This window comes from Geotrypetes seraphini, chromosome 16, assembly GCF_902459505.1.
Source record: "Geotrypetes seraphini chromosome 16, aGeoSer1.1, whole genome shotgun sequence".
In the NCBI taxonomy this organism is placed as follows: domain Eukaryota; kingdom Metazoa; phylum Chordata; class Amphibia; order Gymnophiona; family Dermophiidae; genus Geotrypetes; species Geotrypetes seraphini.
The window spans coordinates 27683536-27697984 of NC_047099.1; the positions used below are offsets into that span (position 1 = coordinate 27683536).

A 14449-nucleotide genomic window follows, 5' to 3' on the forward strand; every position below is an offset into this window, starting at 1 on the left:
TCCATACCGGGGCTCCGTCGGTGACATCACCCATACGTGAGAATATGCTGCCTGCTTGTCCTGGGATAACGCCCGCTTCTTCCACGTTGCCCGACAAGGAGAAAAGAGAAAAAGATCTGGTAAGGGCTGGTAAAACTCGAGCATAGCCTTCCTGAATCACCTCTATGAATTACTGATCTGTTGTGATCTTGGCCCACTCCCAGTAATAATCCCACAAACCGGCTCTCCCAGAACTGGGGAAGGACCCAAAACGAGTCATTGGACTGGACAAGCAGAGGTGGAGCCACTGGTGGAGTCATGACCCTCCCTGGCAGGCTTCTCAAAAGGACTGCATGCGCTGAAAAAATTATCCTCTGGGAAGGGAAAGAAGTTGAGCCCTAGCCAGGGCAATGCCAAAAAAAAAAAAAAAAAAAAAAATCACACAAATGCCTACTGGTGGCACCATCTCGAGACACCGGGTGAAGAAGGTCCTCCGAAAGCCAAGGCACCTTAGAGTCAGTCAAGGTCTGAACAAGCTTATCCAAACTCCTCCCTGAAAAGGAAGGAACCTCAAAAAGGAAATTTACTTGAGCTTAGATCTAGAGGCTACATCCGCCGAAGCCACAGAGTACAACAAGTGACCATGCCGAGGGTCATGGATTTTGTAAATGCCCGCAACAAATCATATATGGCATCAGAAAGATAAGAAGCACCAAGCTCAATTTTAGCCACTGAGTACCAGTCAGCAGACTCCCAGTCAAGAACATGCTCAGACCACCGAAAACAAGCCCGGGCCACCAGACTGCCACAAATCACCGTCTGGACAGCCACGCCAAAACTCTACTCCACCTCAAAACTCTACAGTCCTGAGCGTCTCTCAAGACCAAACCGCCTTCAACTGGTACCATATGCCTGTGAGCAGTGGCTGAGAATACAGCATCAACCAGAGGAGACTTAAATGGGATAGAGCCGGAACATGGACCGCGCCAAACGAAAAGGCATGTCCGGAGTCTTCAACTGTGCATGCAACACATCTCAAATATCTTGATGCATAGGAAAAAACAGGAGGCCAACCGGATCCCCCAGAAACAGAGGGTCCATAATATGAGGTGGGTCCTTAGCTTCTTCCTCAAAACACAAGACCAAAGACACCTGAAGAATAAGCTCCTGTAGCTCTTCCCAATGAAAAATGTGCACAACCGAAGCATCCTTGCCAATTGGTGCCTCTGAAACCCAACCATCCACATTTCAAGAGGAGGGTCAACAAAAAGGTCCAAGTCCTCATCCGATGAAACCAGGTCAGCTAGGAAAAATTCCTCATTCCAAGCAACCCATGAACACTTGGACCGGGGGGGGGGGGGAAGTACTGGCCTGGGCAGATGACGAGGGGATTTGGACAGGGGTAGATGCTGAAGGAAAAGACCCCCATGAAGATCCGGAGACCCTCGAGAAAGAAGCAGGACCCTCAGAAGTCTATATGGCTGAAACAAAATCAGGGGCAAAACCCCACTGGCAGCAAAAAAACATTCACAGCAGTTGCAAAAGCAGCACCTAAGAACTGTTCCTGTCTCTCTAAAACAGGAGGAAGGTCACCCAAGGCCACAGGCAAAATGGCGTTGCTTCCCATAAAAAATGAAGAAAAGCTCATCAAAAAATCTCTCCCGAGGCCTGTAGCAGCAAAGAGGCCTGAATGGGCCCAGCCACTAATTCAGAACTGCAGGCAGCAGCAGGTGTAGTGGTAAGGGAATCTCCAGCACTATCGGCAGTAACGGAAACATTATTTCCTTGACTATCGGTGGCTGGGAAATCCTTGTGAGGGCAGTAGGGGAAGCCCGGGCTTCCCCACTGCCTACAGCTGATAAGCGGTGCATGTGCGAAGGGAAACCCTGCTTGCCGGCACCTGAAGCCGATGAGGATACCCCCTCGCAGCAGCCAGAGAACTTCGTGCACACCCCAGCTGCATCGAGCACAATGAGCACTTTCAGCTTTTTAAAAGTGCTCACTGAGAACCACTAGGGAGGAAAAACAAAGTACGGGTTAGCAATTAAATTCAATTAAAGGTAATTAGAAACTTCCTTTCAGACAGCACTGCCTCAAGACTATTTTTTTTAAATAAAAACTTTAACAAAGGAGCAAACCCCACAGACTCTCAAAACTGTAGTCTTTGCCTGTTTGTGGCAAGGAATACAGCTGAGGCTCCTCTAAGAAAAAGATTGGGGAGGTGGGGGAAAATGGGGGGGGAAGGCATCCAGAGTGTGGTACCCTCAAGGACGGACGGACCCCCAAAAGGGTCCCCCAAGCTCTGTCCAGCAACAAAAAACAGGGACAATAAGGCTACTAATCAGATCCAACAGGCCCTAACTAACCAAAGGAAAGACTTACCACCTCCACCTGCTGGAGACTGAAAACAGACTGATTGAAGATGGGACTGCACAGCCTACTTGTACTACTGCCAAAAGTCAATGTGTCCTCAGTCTCCACCTGCTGGCAGAAGAGCGTAAGCCCATCCATTCTGTGCCAGTCTGAAGTGACGATAAAGAAGCCAAGGTCTGAACTGATCTCTACAAAGCATACCAGCAGCATACGCAACAGAGAATGACAGAGCTTAAGGCAGGACTGCTGTCCTCTTTCAAGCACCAAGTTAACATGGGAGGCTAAGTTACAGCATCAGAGAAGAAAAATGTACGATCACTGCCACTGCTACTCAGGCCCTAAATCTCCAACCAATTCCATAACTCTTACTGTAACATCCCAGAAGGTGAGGGGCCTTAATAATAACTTTTTTACTAATGAGTTAGTGATAAGTGAACAGTTCCATAACCTCATGCTCTTTCACCAAGCCAGTCAGCAGAATTCAGACTTGCAGATGAGGGTATTACTTGAAAGGGTCCAGAGAAGAGCGAATAAAATAGTTAAGGGGCTGGAGGAGTTGCCGTGCAGCAAGAAATTAGAGAAACTGGGCTTCTCCCTTGAAGAGAGGGGACATGATCGAAACATTCAAGATATTGAAGGGAATTGACTTAGTAGAGAAAGGGAGATTGTTCACCCTCTCTGAGGTGAAGAGAACTAGGGGGCACTCGCTAAAGTTAAAAAGGGATAGATTCCGTACAAACGTAAGGAAGTTCTTCTTCATCCAGAGAGTGGTAGAAAACTGAAATGCTCTTCCAGAGGCTGTTATAGGGGAAAGCACCCTTCAGGGATTCAAGAAAAGGATAGATAAGTTCTTTCTGGACCAGAACATACGCAGGTAAGGCTAGACTCAAATAGGGCACTGGTCTTTAACCTAAGGGCTGCCGCGTGAGCGGACTGCTAGGCACGATGGACCACTGGTCTGACCCAGCAGCGGCAAATCTTATGTTCTTATGTTCTTAGTATTGGTTTTTCAGAGCTATGAAACTTGAGCTTTAGCTTGAGAAAAATGGAAAAGCAGAATATGTATACCAGGAGTAGGGAGGAAGATAGGGTGAATGGGTACCTTAGATGTTAAGGAAGTTTTCTTCTTCTGTGGCTTCAACTTCTGCTGAGCTGGCTGAGGACTAGACGACTGGTTGTCCGAAGATCCTGGTGATATCTGAGCAGGAATGCTGGTTTTACTTGGCAGGGGTGAGGAGGGAGGGGCGGGCACTGCAGAAGGCACCACAGGCTGTTTGTCCTGCATAAATACTTCCATCATAGTGGAGCTCGAAGAAAAGTTCTGGCGCTTGGTGAAGGGGCTGTGAACTGATGAATCGGCTGTGTTTTTTACATCTGCATTCAACAGAAACAGCATTTAGCTTTAGGCGTCCTAATGGCAACAATATACGGCACAAGAGAAACAAGAAATGGACTCCGAGCACCTGATACACCACACAGTGAGATGGCACTGCAGCTATCCAATTTGTCACTTACCATACTGGACCAAAGTAGATGACTGTGGTGTGGATGCCAGATCCCAGGATGATGAGCTGTTCCCTCCTCCGGGCTGGGAATGCTGAGCGGCCAGTTGTGCTAGAGCCTGAGCAGTCTTGAACTGCTCCAGGAACTGAGAGCCAGTGGTACTACCGCCTTTACCTTCCACCATGTCACTAAACCCTTTCCCCAGCATGCTCACCTGCGGGTACAAAAATACCAAACAAAAAGAGAACTGAAAAAAAAAAAACCCCAAAACAAAACCACACTACAAAATCTCTTCATATTAAAAGCACTCAAAAACTTATCAGGAGTAAATCAGTGCAAGGAAAAAAAGCAGCAGCAAATGCCAGAAAAAAATAGGAAAATTAAGTCTTACCTGGTAATTTTCTTTCCATGAATGACAACAGATGAGTCCCTGAAGAGTGGGTTATGTCCTTGGAGATAAGAGGATAAAAGCTGAGCTTTGCCCATATATAGGTCAGTCCTTGCCTCAGCTAGCCAGTATTGCAATAACTAAACAAAAAGAGATTCTTAACACAATTGGACTTCTCTGTCCTCACAACAATTTATAACCAGGATGTTCTGCCCTTGAACCAAAAGACAACAAATGAAAACCAGGATGGGAAAACCAGACTCATCTGTTGTGATGATTACCAGGTAAGACAATTTCTCTTCCATCTAGCAACAAATGAGTCCCTGAAGAGGTGAGGTGTGATGTTCCCAAGTAATCTTCAAGAGGGGCAAAAAGTCAAATTTCATCAAGTAATAATAAACTTTAATTGATTATAACAGGAGTCGCCAAACAACATATCACCAGTAATTGGAAAAATTATAAAAGGCTTAACTATACATTTTGGTAGAATTTGCTATGTCATATTTATAAAATGGAAAGAACAATTAACATACAAAAAGGGAACTATAATTTTAAAAAGATTTGGGGGCCATTGACAAATTATTGCAATGATTAAACATCATTATCCACTGAAAGTACATAGGGAGAAGGGGAGAGGGTATAAAGTTATATTAAAGGTTTGATCAATAGATAAGAGTACAATATTTATATGATATTTTTTGATTAAAATATTTGTGGGAAGGGTGGGTGGGGAGGGTATAATTTTATGTTTTTAAGATGATGTTAGAAGAAATACAAGTAATGTTTACAAGGTTTAAATGATGTAAGTTGGAAAAATGAATAAAGAATTTGAAAAATAAATAAATAAGGGCAGGATACCAAGCCTGTGGAGGAAAGAACCAACATCCTGAAGGCAGCATCCGCTCTTGCTGCAATATCCAGCCAATAATGCTTCATAAGAACATAAGAATTGCCATACTGGAACAGTCCGAAGGTCCATCAAGCCCAGTATCCTTTTTCCAATAGTGGCCAACCCAGGTCCCAAGTACCCAGCTAGATCCCAAGTAGAAAAACAGATTTTATGCTTTTTATTCTAGGAACAAGCAGTGAAGTTCCCCAAGCCATTTCAATGATGGCCTAGAGAATGACACTGGGACAAATTTTTCCCCATCACCGCGGGAACTCATTTTCCCATCCTGGTGAGTTATTTTAATGTCCCTATTCCATTCCTGCAAGCTCCATCCTCAAACACAAGCCTCAAACACTTTAAAATCATAAGTGTTCAAGGCTTGTGCGGTTAAGGCAGAGGTTAGGAAAAGGGCAGGGACAGACAAAACTCACATGGACAAATTTGTCCCCATATCATTCTTTTTTAGAAACAAAAGACCATGTTGCCAACCAGCATCTCTCTTCCACAGAAAAAATCACAGAAAAAATCCACAACTCCACCCAGCAAGATGCCTACTGATCATTCCTGGTGAGGAGTGGACCAGTGCCCCATCATTGTTAAAGATGAGAGGCTAGAGAGGTTCTGACCGTCTTGGAAGACCCTCTGTTACCAGTCTGAAAGGGCCGATGTTGCTGTTACCTGGACCTCTGCAAGCCCGTTGTTCTACCAAGGTCTGTGCCGATGCAGTTCCTTGAGACGTGACTGAGACTGCCCTGCTCTAGTCATAGGATGAGGCTTATCTTCCAGCAATTGCTGGGACAGCGCTTAAATCCTTCACCAACTTTTTCAGATTCTCATCAAAACAGAAGCTTACCCCTAAAGGGGAGCCTGATAAGACACTGTTTGTCTGTTTAGATTGTAAGCTCTTGAGTAGGGACATTCTTCTTTGTGACTCTGTACATCGCTGCGTACGTCTGGTAGCACTATAGAAATAGTAGTAGAAGATTTAAAAAAGGTTTGGATAATTTCCTAAAAGAAAAGTTTATAAGCCATTATTGATATGGTTTGGGGAAATCCACTTTTTATTTCTAGGATAAGCGGCATAAAATCTGTTTTACTCCTTGGGATCTTGCCAAACACTTGTGACCTGGATTAGCCAATTGTTGGAAACAGGTTCCTGGGTTTGGACCTCGTACTGTCCCAGGATGGCAATTCTTATGTTCTTATGGCAAGACCACAACAGCCACCGAGTCGGCACTGCTAAAGCCATCTGCTTAGCTGAGGCCCAGATAAGATCACAGAGCACATCAGTGAGGTATGCCAGACCCGTCTTCAAGGCACGCTGCATAGGACTTGTAGACCAAAGCTACCACCTCAAAAGAGAGTTTGAGGGATGATTCCAGTTTCCTATCATGCACATCTTTGAGGGAAATGCCCCTTTCCATTGGTGTCATCATATTTTTCCTGACTGCTGCTACCAAAGCATCCACATTGGGGAGTTGAATCCTATCCAGCTCATCCTGCAATAAGGGGTACAAATACAACATGGCCCAAACCACCTTTAAACCAGAGTCCTGGGTAGACCACTGCACAGTAATAAGTTTCTGCATGGCCTCATGGACCGGGAAGGACCTAGGAGCTTCTTAGTACTGGTCATCATAAGGTTCGTAAAGGCCACAACCAGGCAAAAGTGGGATGCCTGGGTGCCTCAGTAAATCAAGTTCAGATGAAAAAGGCACCTGACTGGGAAGAGCTGCTACAGACTTCAAAGAACCTGACTGAACAGGGCTCACGGCCCGGGTCTGATCCAGTCATGTGTGCATCCAAAATGGCGGCCATTCCTGCAGCTGACTTCTCTGTCAAATCCCCCAATGAGCCCAATGGCCCCAACAGGGAGAGCTCACCGCAGAGTCCAGAGTCCAACAGTCACGCCAAATAGTGTGAAAGCACAGTTACTTACCATAACAGGTGTTATCCAGGGACAGCAGGCAGATATTCTCACATGTGGGTGATGTCATCCACGGAGACTGGTACGGAAAAATGAACTGCCACTTTAAGTTTTAAGAAACTTTGCAACTGCCTGCATCATGCATGTGAGACTGCCTTCCCACCAACTGAGGCTTGCAGTACCTCAGTTCCATAAGCAAGCTAAGAAGCCAACCAGGGGAGGTGGAAGGGATGTGAGAATATCTCCCTTCTGTCTCTGGATAACACCTGTTACAGTAAGTAACTGTGCTTTATCCTAGGACAAGCAGTCAGCATATTCTCACATATGGACTCCCTAGCTTACTGCAGTGGGATGGAAGGAGAGTTGGCCTTCAAGAAAATACATTTTGTAAGACTGCTTGGCCGAAATGCCCATCTCGTCTGGAATATGATTACAGACAGTAATGAAACGTGAACATGTGAACTGAGGACCAAGTAGCTGCTTTGCAGATTTCATTAATGGAAGTGAAACGTAAGAATGCAACTGAAGTTGCCATAGCTCGGACTTTATATGCTGTTACACGACCCCTGAGCTGCAACCCAGCCTGAGCATAGCAGAAGAAAATATAGGCCTCAAGCCATGTGGAAATAGTTCTCTTGGTTACTAGGCGGCCCAATCTATTGGGATCAAAGGAGATGAACAGTTGAGGAGAGGAGATTGAGTCCTTTGTAAGTAATAAGCCAAAGCTCATTTGCAGTGCAAAGTATGTAGAGCTGTTTCTCCAGGGTGAATATGAGGCTTTGAAAAGAAAACTGGAAGCACAATCAATTGATTTAAATGAAATTCTGTGATCACTTTTGGCAAGAATTTTGGATGGGTGCAGAGAACTACTTTATCATGATGAAAAACTGTAGAATATAGGTCCTACACCAATGCTTGAAGCTCACTCACTTGAGCAGAAGTGATGGAGATTAAAAATACCACTTTCCAAGTAAGATATTTAAGATGAGCAGAAAATATTAGTTCAAATGGAGGCTTCATCAGTCTGGTGAGAACAACATTAAAATTCCAAACCACTGGAGGCGGCTTGAGATGTGGTTTGATGTTGAAAAGACTCTTCATAAATCAGAAAAACAAGAGGATGAACCGCAAGAGATTTATGGTTGACTTAACATAGAAAAGCACTGATAGCACTAAGGTGAACTCTGACTGAAGTGATTTTAAGACCCGAGTTGGATAAGTGTAAAAGATACTCCAACACTGAAGGTATGGAGGAGGATGAAACATCTTGATGAAGATCACACAACACTGAAAACAGTGTCCATTTCTGTTGGTAGCACTGCTGTGTAGAAGGTTTTCTGCATGCTTCTAAAATGACTGACTGGATCAGAAAGATAAGCATCTGCTGAGCTCAGGCTGAGAGGTACCAAGCTCTCAGGTGTATGACTGCAGATTGGGATGTAAAAGCCCTTGACTCCAAGTGAGAAGAGATGGAAAGATCTGGAGGGTTACTGGATCTTTGACCTTGAACTGAAGTAGAAGGGAGAACCACGGTTGTCTGAGCCACCAAGGTGCTATAAGGATCATGGTAGCCGATTCTTGTTTGAGCTTGACCAGCGTTTGAGAATGAGAGGAATTGGAGGGAACGCATAAAGGAACTTGTCCCTCCAATCCAAGAGGAAGGCATCTGCCTCCAGATGATGAGGAGAGTATTGCCTGAAACAGAATTGAAGAAGTTTGTAATATCTGATGCAAGACTGCTCCACTCGTCCACGAGCATCCACTAGTGCAGTCGAAGGTGTCTGCTGAGTTTGTCATTAGTGTATTTTGTGCTCCTTGAACATAGACAGCTTTGAAGAATATGTTTTGAAAAATTGTCTAGGTCCAAGTCTTCTGTTTCTTGGCAAAGAGTTAGAGAATAATCAATCCATTTTTGTCATGTTTTGCATTCCAGAAAGCTTACCCTAATGGACTGAAGACGCGGAGGCAGTACAAAAAGTATATGCAATCACAAACAAATAATTTCCTGAAGAAGCTCTTATCATAAGGTTAGAGCGAAACGGAGATCTTCCGTCGTAACACTTCTGGAAGGCCGGGTAGAGAACTACACATGAGGTAAGTATTAACTTTATAAGCAAAAGTCCTATAAAATATAAGGGGCGAAAGAGTATTTGGATATTTATATATTTAAAGAAATACTATATTCTTAAAGAGAATATTGTCTTAAGAGAAGTCCATAGAGACAAATAAAATACAAAAATATATAATTAAAAAAGAGACAGTTGGACCGATGATAGCCCGCATATAGGCTATTAGCCAAGACTGGTTCTAATGGCGAACAGCTGCGGGCACTTGAGATCCACAGTCTCTGATAGGAGTTCAGTAGAGATAAACTCAATCCAGCACTAGCCTATCTTTAGTGGTATTAGAGTTAGAGAACCCATCCCTCCTTGCTTGTTTATGTAATACATTGCAACATGATTGTCCATGTGGACCAGGAGGACGTGATTGGATATAGTGTGCTGAAAAGTCTTCAGAGCATTGTGAATTGCTCCAAGTTCCAAGAGGTTTACGTGGAGTTTCTGTTCTTGCACAGACTAGTGACCTTGTGTCCACAGACCATCCAGGTGCACTCCCCAAGCATACACAGATGAGTCTGTGGTCAGGACCTTCTGATGTGAAGGTGTTTGAAAGAGCAGCCCTTTGGAAAGATTTAACAAATTCATCCACCACTGAAGAGATTGATGCAGCAATGATGTGACAGTAATTTTCTGTGAAAAAGGATCTAAAGCTTGAGACAATTGAGATGCCAGGGACCACTGAGATGTTCTGAGATGAAGTCTCGTGTACTGTAGATGCCATATGATCTAATAGTCTCATCATCTGTCTGGCTGAGATGGACGGAAGATGTTATATTTGACTGCAAAGTTGAATCAGGTTGTCCTGTCTTTGTTGAGGTAGGAACGCCCTGAGCTGAATGGTATCTAGCAGGGATCCAATGAACTTGAGTTTGAGAGGGTTGAAGTTGAGATTTTGGAAAGCTGACTTAAAACCCTAAGTGCCGAAGGAACAGGATTGTTGACTGTATTGCTGGGCGCACCCCTGAGAGACATTTTTTTTTTTTTTTAATTCTTTATTTAATTTTTAATTAAGTACAGAATTGTGCTTAACGGGAAATATTCCGATATTGATACATCCAATAAATTATTGGAATAAACAAAATAAATAAAAAAGGTAATAATACAAATTAATAAATCCAATTTTCTATTGGTTTAAACAGAATAAATCAAAAAGTATTATTTAACTTAAACATAGTCCTCAAGCAAAGTGGAGGAGGAAAACAAAGAAGGAAATTCTTCCAGGGAAGAACACATATTATCATTAATAACAGGAAATTAAAGTGAAACCGATGGCTCAATGATGGACTTGAATTATTCCGGAAATCACTATGGTGCAAATGAAACTCCTTTCCCTTCTAAAAAGAAAGGTAATTTGTCTGAATCATAAAAAATATACCTATTATTTTGAAATACAACAAAACATTTACAGGGAAAGCTTAACTGAAGGAGGCACCTAATGAAACAACTTTGTCCCGATATGTAAGAAATTCTTTCCTTCTTGAATGAGTCCACTTTGAAACATCCAAGTATATATATATTCTTTCTCCCAAAAAAGAAACTTGTTTCAAACTATAGTACAATCTCAAAATCATTTCTTTGTCCTGATGGAATACTAAAGATACTATTAATGTAGCTCGACCAGACAATTCAAGCTTTGATGATTCCTAAAGTGCTGATAAATCTTGTTCAGTAGTTGTATCAATCTCTTTTATTTGTCCTTTTCAAATAATAAATCTTTTGCAAAGGTGGTATATTCACTTCTGTAATTTTCAATATGGAAACTAAAAAGTCCTTGAAAATCTCTCTAGGAGTTTTAAATTTAGACATAGGAAAATTTAAAATCCTTAAATTTAAACTCTGATTTTCCAAATTTTCAATTTTACGAAGAAGAAATAGTTTATCCATTGTTTGCTGCTTATTTACGGATTTAAACTCAATTATAGATTTTTCAATGTCCCCCACTTGTTTCATTTGATCTTGATAGTCTACTTCTAATTTTTTAGTTGAAACATCAGCCATTAAAGATATGTATCCCGTGCATACTTTTTGAAGATTTTCAATTGCTCCCCATAGTGAGTCCAGTGTAACTGCCGGTTTCTCGAGCGGCTTGAGCTGAGGTAGCCCGGGGTCCCGTTCTCCTTCCTGGGTTTCACTTCCCCCAAACTCACCACCGCTCGACTGCAGTGCACCTCCTCCCTCTGCAATCCTCTCCGGAGTCACCAGCAATGACATTTCCTCCTCTCTCAGCTGCTCCCGAGATCCCTCCACACAAAGGCCATGTTCCGTTGTTTCTCTCAGAGGGGGAGGAGGGTCAGGTCCCGACCTGAGAGACATTTTTATGAGCCAGTCTAGATAAGGGAAAAGTTAAAACCCTTGATTTCTTAAAGCTGTTGCCACTACTACAAGGCATTTGGTGAACACTCTTGGAGTAGATGCTTTGTATTGAAAGTGTTGATGGGCAATTTGAAATCGCAAAAACTTTCTGTGAGAAGGATGAATTGGTAAATGGGTATAAAGCTTCTTTTAGATCTAGAGAACATAGCCAATCATTTTGATCCAATAATGGGTATAGAGTTCCTAGAGATAGCATTTGAAACTTTTCTGACCAGGAACTTGTTGAAGTGTCAGAGGTTGAGAATTGGACGTAGACCTCTTGTCTTCTTCGGGATGAGAAAATATCTGGAGTACAGCCCCTGATTTCTCTGAGAGGGGGGCATTACCTCTATGGCATTTAGTTGAAGCACAACCTCTACTTCCCAAAGAAGGGACATCTGCTGCAGGTTGAAAGAGGACTCTCTGGGAGGATGATTTGGAGATATGATAACAAAATGAAAAGAGTAACCTTCCTTGATGACTTTGAGAACCCACAGGTCAGTTGTCGTCAGAGTCCAATGTTGATGGTAGATTTGTAGACGACCTCCAATTGGATGAAGAAGAGGATGAGATGGGAAAAAGCAGCTACTCGTACTCTTGAGAAGCTTGTCAAAAAGACTAAATAGCTTTTGAGGAGCTGCCGCCTGAGCTTTCTGAGACCGCTGTTGCTTCTGCTTCTTTTGTGGTGACAGTCTAGAAACATAAGGTTTAGTAGTACATCTCTTTTGATATGAATAAGAAGGCTTGGCTGCCTGTCTTGAAATTGATGGCTTAGTCTTAGTTCTGACCAAAAAATTCAAACTCATTTCAAGCAGTCAATTTTTGTGTGGCTGCCTCGATGGAATCACAAAAAAAACCTCATCCCCCAAGCATGGAACATTGGGCTAATCTGTCCTGAAGATTGATGTTCATATCAGAAACTCTTAGCCAAGCCAGACGTCTCATAGGCACTGACATAGCTGATGCTCTAGATCAGTGTTTCTCAAGTCTAACAAATAAAGAGTACCCCACCCAAGCTCCGCCCCATAATAACAGTACTAATTGTAATGCAATTTCGGCCATTCATTTTTCACATACACACAATATAATCTTATGTTTAAATATTTTTATTAAATGTCAAAGTGCATGCAAACAAATCCAACACACAATCTGCTGTGAAGGAATATACTGGTCAAAGCTAGGCAATTGTCTTACCAGTTGTTTCAAATAACAGGAAATGTAGGATTGTAATTAAGGATCCTGTTTGTCAGCAAGAACTCTGGTAAAGGTGACATCCAAATTTGTCCACAGTACGACCCTCACACCCTGGAGGTGCCGAGGCATAAACTTTTGCATTGGAAAATTTAAGGGTTGATGTAACCACTAATGATTGATGTTGAAGCTGTGGCCTATCAAACCCTGGACAAGAAATGATTCTGTATAAGGAATCAAGTTTCCTTGGAGCTATTGTGATAGTTAAAAAGCGTTTCCCAATTTTTAAGACGTGTCTCTTTAAGAATGCCATGTAACGGTAACTTGAGGAGTTCTTTGGGAGGTTCATCATAGTCCAAGACCTCCAAGTACTCCGCACTGTGACCAATGTCAGCTTCCAATTTAACAGGTAGGGTGTTGCCTAGCTGCCTAATTATCTAGTAAAAGAAAGTCATTCTGAAGGAGATTTTCTTCCAGGAGGCATTTTTTGTGGCGACTATAAGGCTCAGCTGCAGATAAAGAAGGTGAACAGTGAGTCAGAATGCAAATCTGAATCATGTAGAAGGCTTGGAGACACTGTGTGTTGAGCAGAACATTGTGTACGAGAAGATTTTCAACTTTTCGATACTGATCTGATGAAGACGAGGAAGAGGACCGATGAGTGTCTCTCTTAAGCTTCAAAGTATGAGATCGACACAGTAAGGATCAATGATATCTTGAAGTCGAACGCCCTGAAGAAGAGTGTCGATGCTTCGAAGTAGAGGATCGATGCTTCGATGAGGAGCATCGGTGAGACAAACAGGAACATCAGTGTGAAGATCAATGTCTGGAAGGTGAACAACAGTGTCTCACAGGAGATCCCTGAGGAGTTTGATGCTCCAATGGATAGCTGACAGTGGTACCTTGAGGCCCTGTAACACTATGCTCAAGCTGGGCCAGTACCGAGGGAGTAAATGCTAGCACCGATATGCAGTGCAGTTTAAATATATTACCGAGCTCCCTCTGGAAGAACTCATCGAGTTTCTCCCTAAAAGAAGGCACCGATACTGATGGCTCAACAGCCAATACCATCGGTGCACAGGTTGTCTCGGAGTGGATGATATCGATTAGGATGCACACCATGTAGAAGAGACAACCTGTGAAGCAGGAGAGCGGTGACATTGTTGTTAGGTCTGCATCAAGGGACTCGATGCTGTAGAGACCTGCGACGCTTGTTTGGAAGTGGGTGGCTTCTTAGTTGGCTTCCCCGATGCCAGAATCTCTTGTGATGTCTAAGCTGAAGCTGGAGTTTTCAATGTTGATGCCTGTGAAGATTTGGCGATATCCAAGGCAGCACCAAACAACTGCTCCTGCTGAACGCAATAGGCTATAAGAGAGCTCGACTTTAAAGTTGAACAATGAGTCTCAATTTTGTGTTCAGGGCCTAAACATTGTAGACACCATTTATGAGGGTCTGCAACAGAAACAGACCGCTGACACCTGCCACACTTTTTAAAACCACCAACAATTTCGACATAGACGAAAAAATTACTTCAGTGAGATTTTACTCCATTGTCGCTGAAACTTACAAGAAAAAAGAAAAATTATGCAAAAGCGGGAAGGCATCTTAGTCTGAATGAAGGCCAGCCAAACAGCACTTCTTTACTCCACGGAAAACAAAGAACTGAGGTACCACAAGCCTCAGCAGGCAGGAAGGCAGTGGCATCTGCAATGTAGGCAGTCACAAA

General features: G+C 43.0%; 1 protein-coding gene across 8 annotated transcripts in view; it reads right to left on the bottom strand.

Annotated features, from left to right (window-relative positions):
* Nucleotides 1–14449, bottom strand: part of UBAP2L (ubiquitin associated protein 2 like) — a 209072-nt gene that overhangs the window by 137860 nt on the left and 56763 nt on the right. For all 8 annotated transcript variants that reach the window (XR_004537187.1, XM_033923051.1, XM_033923053.1 and 5 more), the window contains exons 13-14: nt 3868–4069; nt 3455–3726 (exon numbers count right to left, since the gene is read on the bottom strand). Coding sequence is in view for 7 of the 8 variants with exons in the window: in XM_033923051.1 (XP_033778942.1) it covers nt 3455–3726; nt 3868–4069 (474 nt within the window). In the remaining variant the exon portion in view is untranslated. The remainder of the gene's footprint in view (nt 1–3454; nt 3727–3867; nt 4070–14449) is intronic.